Consider the following 20888-nt stretch of genomic DNA (forward strand, 5'->3'; position numbering starts at 1 on the left):
ATTCACGACTCGCGGGAAAAATCCGACAAAGTCTCCTTTTGTATGAGGAGTGAAAACTCAACTCAAAAACGCATTGAATGTGCCAACTGCACTAACTGGCCATTAAAAAATTAACACTATCACTGCCAACACGACATCAAGCATAAAATCCAACGGTGGATAGATATCCTATGGCGAGGGTACCATAATGAGGCACTCTAGCTACCTGTATCACCGAAGGTATATCAACATTTAAGAATACTCTAGCTCAAAGAAGACCTCACGCTATCGACCCTCCAAAAGGCTAAAGCAGACACAAAACGACTAGCCACAATCTCAAAAAGGGCTCTTCCGATCTGAGTCACAAAAACGGCCGGGAAAACTGTCAAACTATCACGCCAAATCGGCTCCACAAACAACGAACATAGGCAGTGACTGCAACTCAACGTACATGAGTGACTGCGCATGAATAGGCGCCAAGAACTGCTATGTGTAGTTTAAGAAAAAGGATCCTTGCGGTGATATCTACTCTCAAAAGAGCTCAATTGTACTAGGTGCACGCTCAAACAAACATGCATCTTTCAACGCATCTATCCATAGGGAAACTGTTGTCAAAACGACTGTCAAAATCGCATAAAATACGTTGTGCATCTAAGTGTCTGGAAACCTGGAGAAATTGTTGTATATGTGGGCTTGAAAGCCCCCTGTAACTTGCATGTCAGTGTAGAATGAGAATGTCGATGCCGATTTTCATCATCGAATGGAAATGTGCTAGTCAAGTAGTCACCAAAAAAGTCGAAGCTAAAAACTATGTCGTAAGGAGTAATCAATGCGCTCGATGCTGATGGCGGGTGTCACTCCTCTATTATACAAGCACAGCCATCCATGGGAAAATGCTCGTTCGCGAAAATGCTAGTGGCACGGTTGGATGTCAAAAATACGCCGCGTAATGAGAGGTGTCGAGAAGAACGCCAAAAACCGAGTCGATGTCAAAAATCCCTAAAGTCGGTGTTGGAACGGCTCTAATGTTGAGAGCCGTTGTCAGAGTCTAGCCGATAGCAAAAATTGGTGTCAAAAATAGCCAAGAGCTAATCCTCTCTTGCCAATGTCGGTGCCAATGTTGAGGCCGCCTCGTACCACCGGACAGAAGTGTCCGATGTCGATGACGAACCCCTACTCTCTCTCTCTCTCTCTCTCTCTCTCTCTCTCTATGGTTGAGAGTGGCGTCAATGTTGATGTTGAAGAGATCCTTGTTCTTTCTCTCTTTCTCACTCGCTCTCTCTGAATCGCTCACTTGTGTCTGTGTGTGTCTGTGTGTGTGTTGGAGGGGGGGGGGGGGGGGGGGGGGGGGGGGGATGCTCGAGAGTCGGGGCGAGAGTCGGGGTGGGAGTAAGCCCTTGCACACAAAGTAAGTGTGTAGTTTGAAATATAAAAAAAACAAATTTTGATGTCAAAAAACCTACATTGTTGGCTAGCGACTCTGACGATGTCAGGGAGGGAGTGTGTGTGGTGTGTGTGCCCGGCTAGACCACCATTTTGCTCGACCTTAGGCCCGAACTACCGCTCTAACGCTTTTGAGATGTCGTAGCTCTGCTTGCTTGTCCTCTTGCTCCTTTCTCTTCTCGGTACTACCCGCTGGCTACCCAATTGGCTTTTATGCCCAAGCTTACAATGCTTGCAAAGCCTTTTATTGTAATGCTTGTCAACTCTGCTCATCTTTGAATGCCTTCAATTGCTGCTTCAAAAGCTTTGCAAGAATGCTCGATTATGCTCGTCGCTGCCTGCCCGACTTGCCGCCCTTGTCTTGCTATCAATTCGGTCCTGCAGTGCGCTAGTCAATCTTTCAATCAATTTTGACCTACTCAAGCTTCCAAAGCCTTCAAGGCTTGCTTGCAAGCTTGATTTTGTGTTACATCAATTCTCTGCTTGCAATGTTCTGATTGCCTTTTGCTCGATCTTCATTGCTTCAAGGGCTTGTTCTTACCTCGCTATCTGCTTCTCCCACAGTCAACCTGTTTGACTGCAATTTCTCGCTCTCAAAGCCTTCAAGGCTTGCTCTTGATGCTCTGCTACAGATTCCCAAGCTCTAATTCTGTGCTCTGAACCTTACAATCCTCGACTTGGGAGGCCTACGCGCGCAGTAGCCGGGGATGCCAACGAGCTCCTTGAGCTCTGATACCAGTTGTGGGGAAGCTATGGATCCGTGAGTGCAAGACTGGGAAAGGAGAGAAAGGGGGAAGAAGATGAAGCAGACACATAGACTTGGGTTAGTGGAGTAGAAAGTGAGTGTTAGGGTCAACTCTCACTTTCTCTCCCTATATTCATTAGAGAGAAAAAGTAAATATGGGGTGGTTCCCATGGCCACTGGCCTACACCCCAACATAAAGCTCTAACTTTCCCTCATACTTCGTATCTCAAGGAAGAGGTTGAAGTGCAATAGAGGGGTGGGTGTGGGTAGAGACGCACTCACAGAGGCTATTGGTGCATCCATGTTTGGTTTTGAGTGCCATCAAATAATGGAAGAGCTCAAGAGTTGTGAAAGTGAAAAGTGAAAATGAGTTATTAAGACCTCCTTTTATAGTGGGGACTTTAAAAAAAGGCAAATTGTCTATAAATTTTCATTTTTATTTGGCAACCAAATCACACAATTACAATGGAATTTTATATACACAAGGCTAAAGCCTCATAATGATGCCATAAATTACACAAAAATGGAACTCAAACAACTTGTACAAAAAGAACTATTGAATGAAAAATCATATTAGAATTCCAAAATGTGTCAAAGGAAGGCATGTCAATTATAGAGGGGAATTTGTTAAAAAACATAAGAGTAATAAAGACATAATATTGATAGCATAGTTCCATCCACACCCCAATCGTCCTACACCTTCATTTTTTCTTCCATTCTCTTTTCAATCGACAAACATTGAACATGAAGTGAGCTAATGGACATAAAACTTTGTAAGACCAAAATGCTTTCGTGAGAACATCCTCATCTTGTGACCTTAGAGAAGAAACTAAGCTTCCTCGAGGTCTTCAAAGCCCATAATGGCTAAATGTTCTCGCACATTGTTGAGAGTTCAATGCTCGTTTACTTGGATACCTTCCAAAGCATCATTGGGCATCTTCACCATAATGTCAAAGGGATCAATAGCTCCCTTAGCACGCTGTAAGGTAATCCACACTCGAAGCTTGCACATTCAACAATCATAGTAAAATCGCATGTACAAGGAGGTGCATAATTCTAAATAGTGCATCGCAATAACTGATGGTCCAACCCTACAATGGTACCTATCTCCATTCTTCATGCCCTCCACAAAACACAGATGGTGTGAGACACTAGAATTGCAAGGGAAAGCTTTGCAAAAGAGTAAGGAAAATGCCGATAGTGTATTGACCTTGGCAATTCAAGGCTACATCAAAGACAACAATGCCGTGACACATGAGAGAAATTGCTAGAGGTGACTTTCCATTGTTGCCATCAATTATCTGAATGATATCAAAGCTGAGGAGATTGAACAGAATTAAGGAGCTCCTACTCAACAAGACCTTCCTTGACAATTAGCTTTCCACCTGCTGCAGTTAAGGCCGATGAAAATCAACTTGCCTCCGTCTCATCGGTGCAGCAAGCTCTACCACCACCGCCTCCACTACCTACACTAACAATGTTGAACCAAAAGCTGATGACCTAAAAGTGCCACCTAGAGTAGCACACCAATGCCATGCAATAAATGTAATAGTGCTTGGTCAACTTACACAATCCCCAATCCCTTGTTTCATTTTTCAATGTAATTTGTTTGAGCAAAGTGTAAGCCCTTCTATGACTCTACCATAATGTGGAGGAAGTTGTAGCAAACAAACAACGAAATGAAGTGAAGATGTTTCATAATTATATATCCCAAAGTTGATGTGTGTAGCAAAGTCTCTGTTGGGTAAAGGCGGCATGTGCCTTTCTCCAGGACGGATGTCCAATTTCTATCACCCACTGAGCTCACTAACCCGCTCACTTATTCTTAATATACATAGAAGAATGAGGAGTGAGTGCTACTTCTTGCCACTTTGCTCCACCCCACTCTGTGTGTTCTCTCTTTATCTCTCTCCTTCTCCCTCTTTGCACTCATACCGCATTCGCGCATCCCTTTAATTGGTATCAGAGTGCATGGTGATGGCGGGACACTAGAGCTTCAAGAAGGTGATAGCTTGCTTGCTGTTGATGGTGAAGAGATCAAGAAAGCTTGGAAGCTTTGTGAGAATGCAATGGGAACTTGTGAGCTCAATTGAGAGTGATATATGCTATTGTGGAAGCTTGGAAGAGAGTGTGGAAGATAGTGTGTAGGTGAAGGTGCTGCCCTAAAAATTGTGTGTGCATAGCAACACTATTTTTCAAATCATTTTTCTCCTTGTAGATCACAAATCTAAACAAAATTTGCAATTCCCCTTCGTTTTGACTAGTCTACAACTTTGCAAAAGAAACTTTTTGCAAATCCCTCACCGTTTTGTTGATATTCAGCCCAGACTGACTATATACATGAAATTTCAGGTTTTCTGTTTTGCGCAGTGTGCGAGTATAATGCACTTTTGAAAATACGATGGGTGCGCAAAGTTGGGCACATAAATTTTGAGATTGAAGATGAAATTTTAGCTTGTGTAGAGCTCTTTTGAGGTTTTTGGTAGTTGTGCTCGTAGACATGGGCATGTAGGCGTTTACAAACCCTTGTGGTCTCTTGAGAGACATGATCTCTTGGGCACACACTTTCTTGAAGGCAGAGACTCCTGCATCAACATCACAGGTTGAGAGCAATGGAGTTCCAACCGAGGATCACTTTCCAGCTAAGGTTTTCTGCTCACAGGTTGTGCTCTTTCCAATGTGAATTGTGATGCACATATTATGTGCTCATGTATGAATGTGTGGGTTACTTCAAAGAGTATCTTAGCACGAATTTTGCTATGTTTGCATATGTGGGTACAAAGTGAGCTAGTTGCAGCTCATATGTGGCATGCTCACAGGTTTACAAGATTTAGGGACATGTACAATTGTTCATAGAGCCACATCACTCAAGAGTGACCTAGATTGCTAGGATTTGAGAAGCTCATGTATACCATATATGGATTTGTTTATAGAGACATTGAGTGTCTGTTTATTGTGTAGTTTTGGTGAGATTTTTTAGATTCTACTCAAATTTTAGGAAAAACTGTGTCAAATTTTTCCCAGATTCTCACCATGCTTTGTGCATATATGCAATTTACTCTTTGACGGTTAAATGGTCGAGTGTTACTCCCACTTTAATAGTGATTAAGTCTTTACTCTCACTTTGACAAGATTTGTCAGTTTCCGACACTAATTGTTCTTGTGTCCACTCTTGTAGGAGTGAGATTTGTGTGCGCTCGTAATCACAAGCTACAAGTTCCATAGGTTATAGGTGCAGTTTATACACAGTTTTCATATTTTTCACACATATTTGTAGAATGCATATTGATAATCACTTTTTCTCTCTACTTATGTATATGGTTATGCATTTTATGTTGTTGTGAAAGTTGTTTATCCCACATTTTGGTATTCCTTGCTTACAATGATACTGCTTATGTTTGCATTATCTCTTTGCGCTATGCATGGTTTGTGTTCGGTTTAATAGAGAGTTTTGGATACTACTTTTGTACATCTCTAGACAGACCTACATTGAGCTAGAGGTTGCATATGTGAGCATCAAAGACTTTAGAGCTTCAAAATTCTTAAGTTTCAAAGTATGTGTTTGGCTCGTTTAATAGATAGTTTTGGGCAATACTTCTGTACATTTGTGGGTAGACCTACATTGAGCTACAGGTTGCATATGCAAGCATTGGATTGATGCATTGATCATGGTTATGGTTGTGTAGTGGTCGAGGTGATCTCCCACTTTGGCATCTTTGATGAGGTTTGTGGTTGAGATTTTTCTTAGTTTACGGAGGAGACTCTGCTAGTTTTCTCCTAGGATTCTTGCCATAGTTTTGCCTTCATCACCATACAATTTTGTTGCATATGTGCTATTCACATATATGACATCCATCATGTGTGAAATATTAGAGTTGATAGTGATGACTCGTGAGAGACAGTGGTCTCATAGTTACCAATGTATGCGATGTTGGCATTGTGGTCACATAGGGGACATCAGGTGTTGTTGCTTTCAAGGTATGATACAACGACAACGATGTATGTGAGATGTAGAGATGGTTTTGACACATGCTAGAGCAGTGGCTTCATATGCCAGTGACGATGATTTCATGTTCAATTCTAGCATTCCTCTTGCTTACATGTCTTTGAGAGGTGGGACTTCTTCTTGTTGGTTGCTAGATGAGGATACAATTTTCCATGTCACACCACATTGTGAGTGGTTTAGCACTTTCTCTAGTGGAATCTTTGGCCATGTGTGCATTTGTCCGATGGTTTGGCATTTAACATTGCAAGTTCAGGAGATGTTTGCTTGTCATTACCTAGTGGTGCATATTATATGCTACAACATGTGCGATATGTTCCTTAGCTGAGATAGAGTTTGATATCAATGAGACAAATATCAGATTGTGGGTGTCAAATACTACTTAGAGAGCAGTCTTTCAATATGCATTGCTAATCACTAGTGATTTCCAGGGAGTCCTGAGTGGCTTGGTGTACCCTATGCATGTATATGAGGTATGAGAGTAGACCAAGTGGGTGGACCAACGAACATAGGTTGAGAGAGTCTCTCACCTATTTAAATGGAAATTCTTGACGTACAAAGCCAAAGACGATGTGCTTACGACTTGGCATGGTCTTACGCTTTAGAAGGGGGAGTTGGTTCAAAAGTATGTAGACAAGTTTTGGGATTGCCATTTCAAATCCATAGTCTTCAAAAGAATCAACTTCTTAGAGAAAAAGCAACAATATTGTGCAGGGCTTTCTAAGGATATGCACACATATGTTAATGCACAAAAGCCTAAGATTATTCCCACCTGTCCATGGTTGCTACTAAGATATTCTCTCCCAACAAGATGCTTTATAAAGATAAAGCATATAAGAAGAGTGAAAAGGCTCTCTACAATGAGCACATTTCTCAAAGATCTCAAGGGAAACAAAAAGAATAAAGAGAAGGGTGTATACAAGGGGCAAAACAAACTCTCACCAGAAGAGCTTAAGAAATATGAGAAGGAGAATTGGTGCTTTAAGTGTGGAGACCAATGACACACCTATCATGCATGTCCCATAAAACAAGGAATGCCAAGAAGGACTATCTTTGTGTTACCCATGTCTCTTGTCCCATAGAGGTCAATCAAGAAGCTACTCGACTATGTTATGGATAGGGTAGGGTTAGGGATCAAAATGTTCTCATTCTTTTTTATCTCTACTTTACTCATAACATTTTGGTTGAGTTAGCTCAAAAGTTGCACATAAGAATTGAAGAATTGGGATCGAAGATTGATGCATTTGGAGCTTTTATAGGGCAAAAATTTTCAGTTACACCATTTATTGGGAAGCTAAGGCTCCACATGAAGGGCTATTCTTTGTCTCTCCTTTGCTTCATGAGGATGTAGTTCCCATGGTTTCATCACGTGGTTGCTCAACTTAAGTTTCCCGATAGAGTCATAAGTTTTCATCATAGAGATAGAGCTATGAATCTTAGTACTGAGGGGAAGGGGAGTATAGTTCTAGTCGCCAAGGAAGCCAAAGCCTTTCAGCTCTTACAATGTATAGAGGAGACCAAATCCACCACTTCACTTCAAGAGACATCTACTATCAAATAAGGATTGAGCCTAGTGACATATACATGACCATGTTTTGTACACGGTTTGGGTTGACTACATGGTAATGTATTTTGGCTTTACCAATGCTCTTGAAACCTTTACTAGGTTGATAGAAAGACTCTTTCAAAAGCATAGAGCATACATGGGAGTTTTCTTTGATGATATAATAATCTACTCCAAGAGTTTGGAAGAGCACAAAGAGCACTTGAATAGAGTTTTGGAAGAACTATGTGCTAACAAGCTCTATGTAAATGGGAAAAAAAAAGTTAATTCCTTCTCAATGAGAGATGATACTTGGGTCATATTATCTCTAAAGAAGGAATTTGTATGGATTTTGACAAACTTAGAGTAATAAATGAGTGGCCACAACCAAAGTAACTTACATGAGCTAAGAAGCTTTTATAAGTATGTGTTCCTACTATAGACGTTTCTTAGAGAAATTATCTATAATAGCTTGGCCACTCCATGATTCAACTAAGAAAAATGTTAAATATCAGTGGACTATTAGAGAGAATCATACCTTTAATGAGCTTAAACAAAAGCTTATGACAAAACCACTTTTGATTTTATCAAACTTTACTAAGTCTGTTGTTGATTACACCCACAAGAGCAAGTACTTGGGATCTATGGACAAGAATTGATTGCAATGATTCATGCATTAGATTCATGAAAGTGCTACTTGCTAAGGACACCTTTCATTGTACAAATAGATCGTCAATGTATCAAGTAATTTCTTACAGAAACCAAGCTTTTGAACAAACAAATGAGGTGGGATAATTTTCTTTCACAATTTCATATTCACATAGCTCACATTTTGGGAACCAAAATGTGGTTAACAGATGCACTCTCACATCAACCTAGGGTCAATGTTTTCTGTATTGCATAAGTCATGACCTTACAAGCATGATTGGAAACTCTACAAAAGATGGAGCTATGTAGCAATTATGGTTGATCTAGAGAATGACAAGACCCATGAACCTTTGTCATTATACATTTTTATTGCATGGTTCACGACTATGCATAGCCATGAGAAGGTTATGTACAAATCACATGCTCCTCCTTATGCAGGGCACCAAGGAATTCAAGCCACCCAAGCAATAGAAAAATATTTCTATTGGCCCACCATGCGACATGACATTCAAAACTATATAAAGCAATGCATAGTATGTCAAAAGGTAAAGTATGATAGACACAAGGCCACTGGATTGTTGCAACCTTTGCCAAATCTAGAAGCTCCATGGGAGAGTATTTCTATGGAATTTATCTTTGGCTTTCCAAAGTAAAATGGAAATACATGGCATTTGAGTAGCAATTGATCAATTTAGTAAATAGGCTCATTTATTTCTGTTAAAATGACTATTAAATCACATCACATGGCTACTTTGTTTATTTCCCAAATTTTTGGTATGCCAAGTTCACTAGTCTCTGTTACCATATACATGTGGTAGTGATGTGTGTGAACACACTAGGACCGCCAGGGCATGTTTTCCCTCTTTAGCAGGTTTTTTCCCCCGTGCATTGTATATACGCCCATCACTCTAGGGCTATCTATCTTTCCATTGCACACTAAGTAATACACTCTCTATTGTGTGCCTCGAGCTTCCTTCGTCTTGTCCAAGCTGTGTGTGTTTCTCTGCAACCCTAATTCCAACAAGTGGTATCAGAGCAGGTCACGTCCTCCCGGGCTTAGTCGCCAGCTGCTCCAGCACACGCCTGCTCACTTACTCCGATTTTAGTGAGCTTTGGCGAGCGTTTGCAGGTCTGCTCAGAATTTTGATTTGGGCTCATTTCTGCCTCCGTTTCCACTACAGGCAGTACTGCACAGGCTATTTTGTCATTTTGTGCAAAATTTCTGTCAGTGCCGTTGTTTGCATAACAGGTGCCTTATAGTCTTCGACGGTTTGTGCTATATAGCACAGGTTGTTCCCGCTCCGTTTCTCCTATTTTCGGGCAGTTTTCACATCAGGTGCAACATTTACCATGGGTGACAACAACAACACAGATGTGTTCAAGATGTTTGCTGCTGAGGACAGGTTGGATGGGGACAACTACCCTATGTAGGCTTATATGATGCAACATGTTCTTGTGTCAAAGGGTGTCTGGAACATTGTGCAGGGCATTGATGTACGTCCTGGTTCTGAGGATGTAGGCGATGTTGAGGATGTTGTAGGTCTTGCTGCAAGGATTGCAGTTGTTAGAGTTGTTTTGCCTACGGCAGAACAAGCTCGTTGGGATGTTAAGGATGCGCAGGCTCATGCATTGATTGCGTTGTCTATGAAGTGCACCATTGTTCCTCACATCCGTTCAACAAAATCTACAAAACAGGCTTGGGATATTTTAGCAGGTCTTTATGCAAGCCGCAATGAGGCTAAAATTGATTTGCTGCGTAAAGAGCTGGAGTCGAAGATTATGCATGAGGAAGATGATATGGACACTTTCCTTGCTAGTGTCAAGGATATCAATGAGCAGCTTATTTCTGCAGGTGAATTCATTTCAAACAGCTCCCTTGTGCAGACTGTTCTTGATGCCTTACCAGATTCCTACCAGACTTTTGCTAGTACTTGGAAACTGATGACCCAAGGAAATCTTGAAGTTATCAAGTTTGATGCATTATGCACATTGCTGTTGCAAGAGTCACTTTCTAGAAAAAACAGGACTAGGCAGCGTGCAGTTGAACAGGCTTTTATTGCTTCTCAAAGAAAGGGTGGTAACAGTAATGCAGCCACTTCTTATGGTTCTGCTGCGAGTGGCAAAATTTTTGTTCCTAATGCTTCTGCTGGCAGCACTTTGTCTGACAATTCTGGTGATAAGGCAAAAAGAAGATGCGTTGCCATTATTGTAAAGCCAATGATCACTTGATCAAGTCGTGTCCTAAGTTGAAGGCCAAAGAGGCTAAGAAGAAAGAGGGTGGTTCCACTGCAGATGTTGGTTCCACTACAAATGCAGCCATTGTTGAGTCTTCTGTGAAAGGAGACTGTGTTGTTGATGTTGATGCAGAATGGGAATTTAGCACAGAGTGCACTTACAATCCTGCTGTCCATGATGCATGCTTGTCAGTTTTTGATGCAGATTCACATGTGTGGTATTTCGACAGTGGTGCTACAAAGCACATTACCTCACATCGTGAATTGTTTACCTCTCTTGAGTCTGTCCCTCCTGGGAATTCAGTCACTTGTGCCAACAACGCCTCTTATCCAGTTCAAGGAGTTGGAAAGATTGTACTCACTGCTGCTAATGGCGGTTCCTTTACACTTGTTGATGCACTTTATGTACCTGGGATCAAGAAGAATCTCTTGTCTGTATCCACACTTGCTAGACTTGGACTTGTAGTCAAATTTGTGGATGACAGATGTACAGTTCATGATCTCAGTTTTGGTGATGAAATTGTTGCATCTGGGCTTTTGTGCCGTGGGCTGTATAAGCTCACTTTGTATGACAAGTGTGGACAAAATTTTGCAAATGCTGTTGCAGATTCAAGGGCTATTTCAGATGCAAAACTTTGGCATGCACGTTTTGGTCATCTGAATTTTGCCAGTTTGCTGCGTTTGTAGAAATCTGATATGGTTGCTTCTTTGCCGCCTCTTGAAGAACCTGTCAAACATGTTTGTTAAGGCTGTATTTTGGGTAAGATGCAACGTTCTAAGTTTCCAAAGGATGATTTAGTTTGGGCCACATGCAGGTTGCAGCTTGTGCATAGTGATGTTTTTGGGCCCATGCAAACTCCGTCCTTGGGGAATTACCTGTACTTCGTGACTTTCATTGATGATTACTCCAGGCATGCATGGGTATTTCTGCTTAAAGCGAAGTCCGAAGTTTTTATGTGCTTCAAACAATTTCTGGCTATGGCTGAAAATGTCTCGAAATGTACTATGGGCACCCTCCGTTCCGATCGAGGGGGGGAGTATATGTCTCATGAATTTAATGCATTTCTGGCTAGTCGTGCGATAAAACACCAATGTACAGTGCCTTATACACCTCATCCAAATGGTGTTGCTGAGAGGAAAAACAGGTCACTGACGGAAATGGCACGATGTATGGTCAAAAGTCAAGCTTTGTCGCATTCTTTTTGGCATGAGGCCATCATGTGTGCCACTTATGTAGTTAACAGGTGTCCTACGAAAGCTTTGCAGTCTATTATTCCATATGAAGCATGGCATGATAGAAAGCCTTCTATTGAGCACATGTGTGTTTTTGGCTGTTTGGCATATGCTTTGGTGCCACAAGTGCAGCGCAGAAAATTGGATGATAAGGCTGTCAAATGTATTTTTGTTGGTTATAGTGCTGAAAGCAAAGGCTACAAGTTGTATCATCCGCAAACAAAACGTATTCTGGTTTCACGGGATGTAGTGTTTGTGGAAGATCCTGTTCAGCCCTTGCTGTCATGTACTAGAGACAGTAATGTAAGCTCACAGGACATTTATGACACTTTGTTGCCTCTTTTCAATGGTGGAAATATGAATGTAAGTTCCAATGAGGCAAATGTACAGCCTATGGGGGTTTCTGAAAATATTCTAGATCAGCCTATTACTGATGCAGATGTACATGATGTACTTGATGAGGAAAGGGCTGAAAATGAGCAGGCTAGAGGTATGCCAAAATGGCTGGTGCACACTTTGCGTGACAGTAAATTGGATGCACCTTTGTCTAGTCGTACTCGTTCAGGCTCTCGCCATGCATCTTATGCATCAGATTGTTATGCTTTGGCTGTGTCTAGCTTACATGATGTTGAGGAGCCTCTGACTTTTGATGAAGCACAAAATTCAGAAAATTGGATGGCTGCCATGCAATCAGAATATGATGCACGTATAGAAAATGACACATGGACTTTATGTGATTTGCCTCCTGGAAAAAAGGCCATTGGTACGTAGTGGGTTTACGAGTTGAAACGCAAGCGGGATGGTGAGATCGATCGCCACAAGGCTCGACTTGTTGCAAAGGGTTATGCACAGCAAAAAGGCATAGATTATGAAGAGACTTTTTCTCCCACTTGTCGTATGACTACTGTGCGTTTTCTATGTGAATTGGCAGCTCATTTTGGTTGGAATGTACATCAATCAGACATTGTTACTGCTTTCTTGAATGGTGACATATTTGAGGAAGTTTATGTAACGCAGCCTCGCGGTTTTGTCATAAAAGGACAAGAGGACAAAGTGTGCAAATGTAACAAGGCTTTGTATGGGTTGAAGCAATCTCCTCGTGCTTGGTATGAGAAAGCTGACACTCATTTGGTCAAACAAGGCTTTCGTAACAGTCCAACATAAAGCACATTGTATGTAAAGCGTGAGGGTGATGTACTTCTCATTGTGGTTCTTTATGTTGATGATTTACTAATCACTGGACCAAATGAGAGACATATTGCTGAATTTAAGACTGATTTGAATGCTACTTTCAAGATGAAAGATTTGGGGCTGTTGCATCATTATTTGGGTATACAGTTTAAGCAGTGTGATGGTGGTATTGCCTTGTGTTAGAAAAGTTACATAGAGACATTGCTATGTAAGTTTGGACTTGAGGATTGCACACCTATTGCCACTCCCATGGAAACAGGTTTGAAGTTGAGTCTACATGATGTTGGCGATCCCGCTGATGTCACTCTTTACCAAACTGATGTTGGCTGCCTCATTTATGTATGCAACACGAGGCCGGATATTCAGTTTGCAGTCTCACAGGTCAGCAGATTTATGCATAGCCCAGGGTCTAAGCATTGGCAGGCTGTCAAGAGGATTTTCCGCTACCTTAGTGGCACTTTACATCTTGGCTTGTTTTATCCCAAGGGGGGATCATTGCCGCCAGACTTACATGCTTTTTCGGACTCAGATTGGGCTGGCTGTTTTGACACGCGAGTGTCCACAAGTGGTTTTTGTTTCATGCTTGGCAGTTCATGTATATCATGGTTGAGCAAGAAGCAACCTACTGTGGCCACTTCGAGTTATGAGGCTGAGTAAAGGGCAGTCTTCACAGCTACGGTTGAGTGTGTATGGCTCAGACGCCTTATGGCTGATTTGGGTGTTGGACAGGACACTGCCAACACTATCTACACTGACAGTCAGAGCGCATTGGCAGTTGCGAGGAACCCAGTTTTTCATGCTCGCACAAAGCACATTGAGGTGCATTACCACTATGTCAGGGAGAGGCTCTCAGCAAGAGAGATCAGCTCGGCTTATGTGCCAACACAGGACAACCTTGTAGATCTTTTCACAAAGGCATTGTCTCGTGAGAAGCTTGAAGCTTTCCGCAAAGCTTTGGGCTTACTCCCCTTTGTGGACTGATCCTGTCCTCAGGGCATGGCACTTCCCTTTACTCATGTGACAACTCTCATTCACCGCATCACTCTAGGGGGGATTTGTTACCATATACAAGTGGTAGTGATGTGTGTGAACACACTAGGACCGCCAGGGCATTTTTTCCCTCTTTAGGAGGGTTTTTCCCCTCTGCATTGTATATACGCCCATCACTCTAGGGCTATCTATCTTTCCATTGCACACTAAGTAATACACTCTCTATTGTGTGCCTCGAGCTTCCTTCGTCTTCTCCAAGCTGTGTGTGTTTCTCTGCAACCCTAATTCCAACAGTCTCTAGGTTGTATGGTGGATAGTGGCATCATTGGCAGCATCTCCCTAGTATCCACCTCCACCACCACTACAATGGCATAAAAAAATCTTTCTTTCTCTAAAAAATGACTATACTAGAGAGAGAGAAAGCACAAGAAAGTACACGTCCAAGGACAATGAGGATTGCAAAAAAGTGCACTAATGGATAAGGTAGTCCTGGAAGAGGAATGCCACTTCATAAGTGCAAGAAATTTTTTTATAGGATCTCACAAGAATTTGATGAGGCTAAAAAGGGCAAAATACAGTTTACAATGTGTGGGAAGAACGAGAGGCAAAGTGGATGGGCATGAGGGCCTAGAACATTCATAAGCTCTTAAAAAATCCCAAAAGTGGCTAAAGCTCTATGTTCATGTCCCATACTTTGGACTCTTTCACCTCCTCCTAAAAATTCAAAGCTAATATTTCTAAAAAGGATTTTTTTTAATATTCTCATTAAATTGGTAATATGTCACTCAAATAAAATTGAACCACAAAACTTTTTTTCATCAGAAAAGACTATTTAAAATTTCAGGAACCTCTACTAGTATTCCATATACTACTATGCTATGGAGCTTCTTCTTGTCAAGATCATAACCAAGGCCCTATAGATTCCACTCCTTTGGTCTACATACTTGTATTGATTATTCATTGATGCATTGAAGAAGAGGAGAACGACATATGGTGATCAAAGAAGTTGCTAAGTTGCTTGGGTCAGGGAGATCTTAACCTCCACCTCCCTACATATACTTAAGCTTCTCTTTGTTATCAAGAGCTCCAAGAGCAAGCATAATAAAAAGACTTTGGGGGGGGGGGGTGGCCCTATGAAATTTGGCCCTCAATTATGTGTTGTCTCATGTCAATAAGCTTCTTCTTCATTTTGGTTTTATAAGCATGCTAGTTTGAATATGTATGTGGAGATGATGTTTGGTCATGTGCCCAAAAATGGAATCTATTCTAAGGTGAAATTATGCTTAAAGAAAGCTAAAGCTAATTAAGGTTTTACAAAGAGAATGCAATTTTAATTTTTTGTCAGCTAGAGGATAAAACATGAGGAGAGTAGCAAAAGTAGAGTTATCTGCTGTATTTTTCAGTACTATTTATAAATATAAGAGAAACAGAAAAGGCTTTCCCTCTAGCTTATCATAGCCTTTTGTCATTGGATTTATTGTGGCTGTTCCCCCATTAGGAAGTATCCTTCATCAGTAATAGTGATAACTTAAGTAGATTGATTGAACAATTACCCCACTGAGGTGGGGTTTACTCAAAGACCGTGGAACAACTTGATTTGTAAGTATTTGTCAAAAGAAGAAAGAGGGTTTTGAAAGAAAAAGCTCCTCTCAAGAGAAGATGTTTACGTGAGCCCTGGGCACCACCATGGGCTCACATAATAACCTTCAAATATCCTAAGGTTTGTCCATATCATAAATTTTTCTAATGATTTTTTCAATAAAAAATTACTTCGGGGTCCTACTCACTTCATAAGTAATGACCTTTTCCTTCCTCATCGTGGTTGACATGCATTCAAGAGACCCCTAGGGGATCAACACTTGTTAATCCCCAACTATATCCACTCTCTCATTCTTGTTCCCCTACTCCCAAACTATAATTAGAGAGAGCATATCGGAATCCATAGTTGGGGATCAACACTTGTTGATCCCTAACTATATCCACTCTCTCATTCTTGTTCCCCTACTCCCAAACTACAATTAGAGAGAGCATAATAGAATCCATGAAGAAGTTGCTACCCATAATGAATGTTCTTCAAGTATCTAGGCTTATTCCAACTTGTAAGTTATATTCATGGCCCCTTTCGACACTTTTTGAGTTCTAGGGCATCCTAGTCTTGAAAAGGCTTGTCGAGAACCCTAAAGGCTCATCTTGTGGCTTGTTAATGGTTCCCAAGTTCTTAGCATTGCTAAAGTCTAGCTTAGCTAGTTTTAATGCTCAATTGCAGATGTTTGTGAGCCCTTGAATCATTCCATGATATGTAGATAATTGGGCCCAACCTTTTCAAACTCAACGCCATAATCTGCACTTAGTCTAGAAAGCAATCTAAAATAGCATGAAGGATTTAGAGCTATTTTTGCGAAGGTGTTCAATTTTCAAAGGGTGACAACCAACAATTTTATTGTTTGGGTCTTCACAACAACTCATGGTGTAGTGGCCTTTTAGAGTAGCTAAATGACAACAACACACCACCTGTGTAGTAGCTTGAGGTAGGACTCACAACAACTCATGGTGTAGTGGCCTTTTAGAGTAGCTAAATGACAACACACCACCTGTGTAGTAGCTTGTATTCTCTTCAAGAAATTAAGTGCAAGAGCTCTCTCTCTCTCTCTCTCTCTCTCTCTCTCTCTCTTCTTGCCTTGGTATGTTTCGCTTATGTCTTATGGATTAGTTTGTGTTGCGTAAGAAAGCATTTGTTGAGTTGGTTTTGCAAGGAAATCTTAGTTGCATAGTTAGAGGGGAAGGAGGTGGTCTCCATAGGTCACATAAGTGGAATTGGAACTCACTAAAAACAATTTGACATGGCTTCAAGACTACAAAACCCTTTAATCTTAGGGGGGGAGTATTTGTTTGCTGATGTGTCAATGGGGGAGGAGGGGGTCCAAGGTGGTCGCACAGGTAGGGTTCAGTGGCATTATATAAATTCACATTCACATAACTTTAAAGGGTACAAAACGCTTTGCGCAATGCCATGTCCGATAAAGTTTTTTAAAATTACTTTAGGTTTTTCCCAGCGTGTCTCTTGCTTCAAATCAACTCTCGTAGCAATCGAACCTCGAACCTCTCACTCTCTATGTAAAAACGAGCAATGGCGACCTCGCTGCTCTTCCTTGGCGACGCGCGCGTGCTTTGTGGAGGAAGGAGAAAACTGAGCTGAAGCGTCTTCCCTCTCAGGAAAGTCCTTTTTGCAACCATGATTCCCGTTTCGAATTTTGATCAACACGCCCGCAAATTTGTGGAGCCCGACCTGTGTATCCTTATGGGTCTTTTTTAAAAAAAGCGTGAATGTGCAGGTTTTTGCGTGTCACTCATATGTACACGACCACTTACATATGAGTGCTACTATGTTAAAAACGCAAAGATGACTATAAGTGCTCTCTCTCAAACACTTCAGTCCAGTCACATGGGCATAAGACATGTACCTGCTCCAACTCATATGTATAGATACCTATGCATCATATGAGTATACATATATGATATACTTATATACATATACAACTTTGAGTATGTATGTATCTGTGTGTATATGTGTGTGTGTGTGTGAGAGAGAGAGAGAGAGAGAGAGAGAGAGAGAGAGAGAGAGAGAGAGAGTGAGATGAAATGTTATATTAACGTCTTCAAGAGGCCAAAATGGCCTATGAGACCAAAAGTTACAATTGGTGAATCTGATACCATGTCTGAGTACGGAAATTACAAAGTTACAAAGAACTAACACTAAGACACTAAAACCCTTTCGGGGAGGGGGGGGGGGGGGGGGGGGGGTGTTTGTGGGTTCATATGAAATCTCTCATCGGTCGTTGTCGGATCTCATCGACCACCTCGATGGTCAGTACTCTGGTTGGGCGTCTTGCATGTCGAGCTAGAGTGATCTGTATCCTCCGTTGCAACCTTCGTCGGTAGTGGGAGACCCCCCGAGGTCGTGGACGTCTAGATCTGCCAAGCTCAGTGGCTTGGTCAAGCAGTGTACCTCTAGTATGAGTAGGCTCTGAGATCTGCTGTAATGACTGCTCCGATGGCTCTCCTTTGGCTAGTGTAAAGAAATCTATGATTCGTCTATGAGGCTGTCTTTCCCCTGATGTCCTCAGCAAGCTCTCCCTAAGTCTACGTAGCTCTAGTAGGAACAATCCAAGACACCTCTGATCCTTGTATCTCATGACTCTAGAAAAAGGTCCGAACTTTTCTCTGAACAGGTAGTGGAAGCGGTCGTGTATCTCATAGTATGTCGGACATCGACATGTGTAGTGCAGCTCTGTCTCTGGCTCTAAGTTACATAGGTGACATATCCTGGCTCCTGCCGACACCCCTCGAAATTGGCCAGTCTCGATCTGGAGCTGATGTGAGGATGTGCGTATCTGTCCAATAGCGCATCTTATCCCATGAGATAAGTGTGTATCCATGTATGCAAGCCTAGTTACAAAGCCGTCCTCCGTGAGTTGGAGAAGATGCTCTCTGTAGAAGGCCATCTTCGTGCGCAACTCCTGTGTGGGCTGTATCCATGTGCTCTTGGTATTTAGCTGAATCATATCCTGACGTATGAGTCTGGTGATCTCTGTCTGCGTGAGAGACAGGGAGGGTGCATCCAGGGAGTATTGAAGCGGAGGTAATCTATCCATGTTGAGACCATGCGACTGAAACCATGCTGTCATCTGTCCGTACCAACATGCTGTATCGCCTTGTAGAGCTAGTTGTCGAGATGACTCCACGGCAAGCCGAGCGTATCTGTCCCTGGGGAGATCCCATAGACCATGCATAAAGGATATTGATCTTGTCAATGCCTCCACCACGAGGGGGGAGGCGGCTAGCTCGGCTCGGATAATCTCATGTGGTATTGAGGCCTTAGCCCGAATCATCCAAGCGATCATAGAGACCAGAGGCCTCTCCATACATCTCCATCCATCTGTGTTGCCAGATCTCCCATGGTGGTCTACTGAGGGTCCCCATGGGCCATACCTGAACGCCATAGAGCATAGGTGGAGTCACCAAAGTGTCAAAAAGCCAAAGCTTTGTTCGCGGTTCCTGAAACTGAACCTGCGAACACATCCTCTCCAGTCCGCCCAAAGCTGCATATGCTCGTCAGTCTAGTCTCTTTTGCTCTCCTTCTTGAAAACACCGGTCCACCGAAGACTACCCCAAGATAAGTATATGCATCTGTGTACTCCACAGTCTCCTGGCCATACATAAATGTGGGTGCCGACCTCCTGACTCACTGTGGTGTGGTGTTAAACACCATAACCTTGGTTTTTCCCAGATTGACAGACAATCCACTGTCATGAGCAAATGTATGCAGAACATTCAAATGACGCTGCATCCCCTCTTGAGAGTCAGAAATCAGCACAATATCATCAACGTATAGTAACAGCGGAATCCATGTCCTTGCTAGCTGAGCCCCCCTTGCCACATACATCCCAAAAAGAGTCGGGGATAGGGGGCATCCCTGCTTTACTCCCTTAGTGGTGCGTACCCGCCCCATCACTGTCCTGTATAGAGCCAGAATACCCCATATCAGCTCTGTAGGCACACCCATGTCTTGTAGTCTGCGTATAAGTCTGGCTCTCGGCACTGTGTCAAAAGCTTTGCGGAAATCCACAAAGCAGAGGCAGAGAGAGAGAGAGAGAGAGAGAGAGAGAGAGAGAGAGAGAGAGAGAGAGAGAGAGAGAGAGAGAGAGAGAGAGAGAGAGAGAGATTAACATCCTTTTGAGGTAGATGTCGGCCTATAGGACAAATTAAACACATTGTTGTCAGTACATTCGACTTCGAGATGCCATAAATGGCATTTTAAAAACGAAAAATAAAACTGCTCCAAAGAAAAAAGCTCTCCATGAGGATGAGCCAGGTATTACAAAGTGGTGCACCTAACTATTGTTCATGTCCCATCCTTGGTGGATATCTTGGCTGACTGAAATTCTTCGATCACCGCCTTCCTCGTTTGTAGACAATTCTCCGTAAACATACTGTGTATACATCAACGTTTGTTCTTTATTGGCTTACTAGGACACTATACACTGTTTTGTATGTGGCAGAGCAGGACATATGGCAATTGGACGCACGAGGAGGATAGCCATAGGAGAGATAGGTTGAGTTGAGGTCTAGAAGGTTAGAGGCTAAGAGAGCCAGGAAGAGAGATGCTAAAAAGAGGAGGCGGCGCCGGAAGAGGCAGACAAAGGTGCCTTAAGTCAAAACGCATGCATCCTCCTCTCCCACAGGATCCACCTCTTCAGGTGTCTTCTTCGACAGAGATTCCACCTGTTCTTCCTGAGTTCCACAGGGTTCTTGGGGATGATATTCCTCTTGTAGTACTCATGCCACAATATGTGGAAAGTTTTCCAGAGAGAGAGAGAGAGAGAGAGAAAAATGAAAATGAAATGAAATGTTATATTAACGTCTTCAAAAGGCCAAAGTGACCTATGAGACCAGAAAGTTACAATGTGGTGGATCTGATACAAAGTCAGAGAGAGAGAGAGAGAGAGAGAGAGAGAGAGAGAGAGAGAGAGAGAGAGAGAGAGAGAGAGAGATCCTACATTGCACACAAACAACTACACACACTCTCTCCCCCTATCCCGATAGTTGAAGGGTGAGATGGGAAGGGTTTTACAGGTTGAATTTCCAAAGTTTTATACGTTGGGTCTTCTCTCTCAAGTATTATGGCACCATCTTTTGCCATCTTAGAGGAGCTTGATCAGAAGATAGGTGATTGTATTAAGGTTCTCTCTCAAAAAGGGGTTGTCGGCTGTTTAGTTGGATGTTCCTATGCTCGTGTCAATGCCGGGAGTGGCTCAAGTGCACTCTAGTTGGTTCAGATGAAGCCAAAGTGGAGGACATCATCTTGCTCGACAGGGGTAC

At 42.3% G+C, this 20888-nt stretch overlaps 1 protein-coding gene across 2 annotated transcripts in view; it reads left to right on the top strand.

Annotated features, from left to right (window-relative positions):
* The first annotated feature begins 17074 nt into the window (after nucleotides 1-17074).
* The window catches only part of LOC147436212 (uncharacterized), a 125807-nt gene continuing 121993 nt past the window's right edge, over nucleotides 17075-20888 (top strand). Inside the window, exon 1 of one of the 2 annotated variants that reach the window (XM_086489107.1) lies at nucleotides 17075-17299. In XM_086489107.1, the coding sequence (XP_086345233.1) occupies nucleotides 17242-17299 (58 nt within the window). In that variant the 5' untranslated portion in view covers nucleotides 17075-17241. The remainder of the gene's footprint in view (nucleotides 17300-20888) is intronic. The other variant, XM_086489108.1, reaches the window with a different exon arrangement.

This window comes from Adiantum capillus-veneris, chromosome 18 (assembly GCF_014529385.1).
Source record: "Adiantum capillus-veneris isolate H3 chromosome 18, ASM1452938v2, whole genome shotgun sequence".
Classification (NCBI taxonomy): domain Eukaryota; kingdom Viridiplantae; phylum Streptophyta; class Polypodiopsida; order Polypodiales; family Pteridaceae; genus Adiantum; species Adiantum capillus-veneris.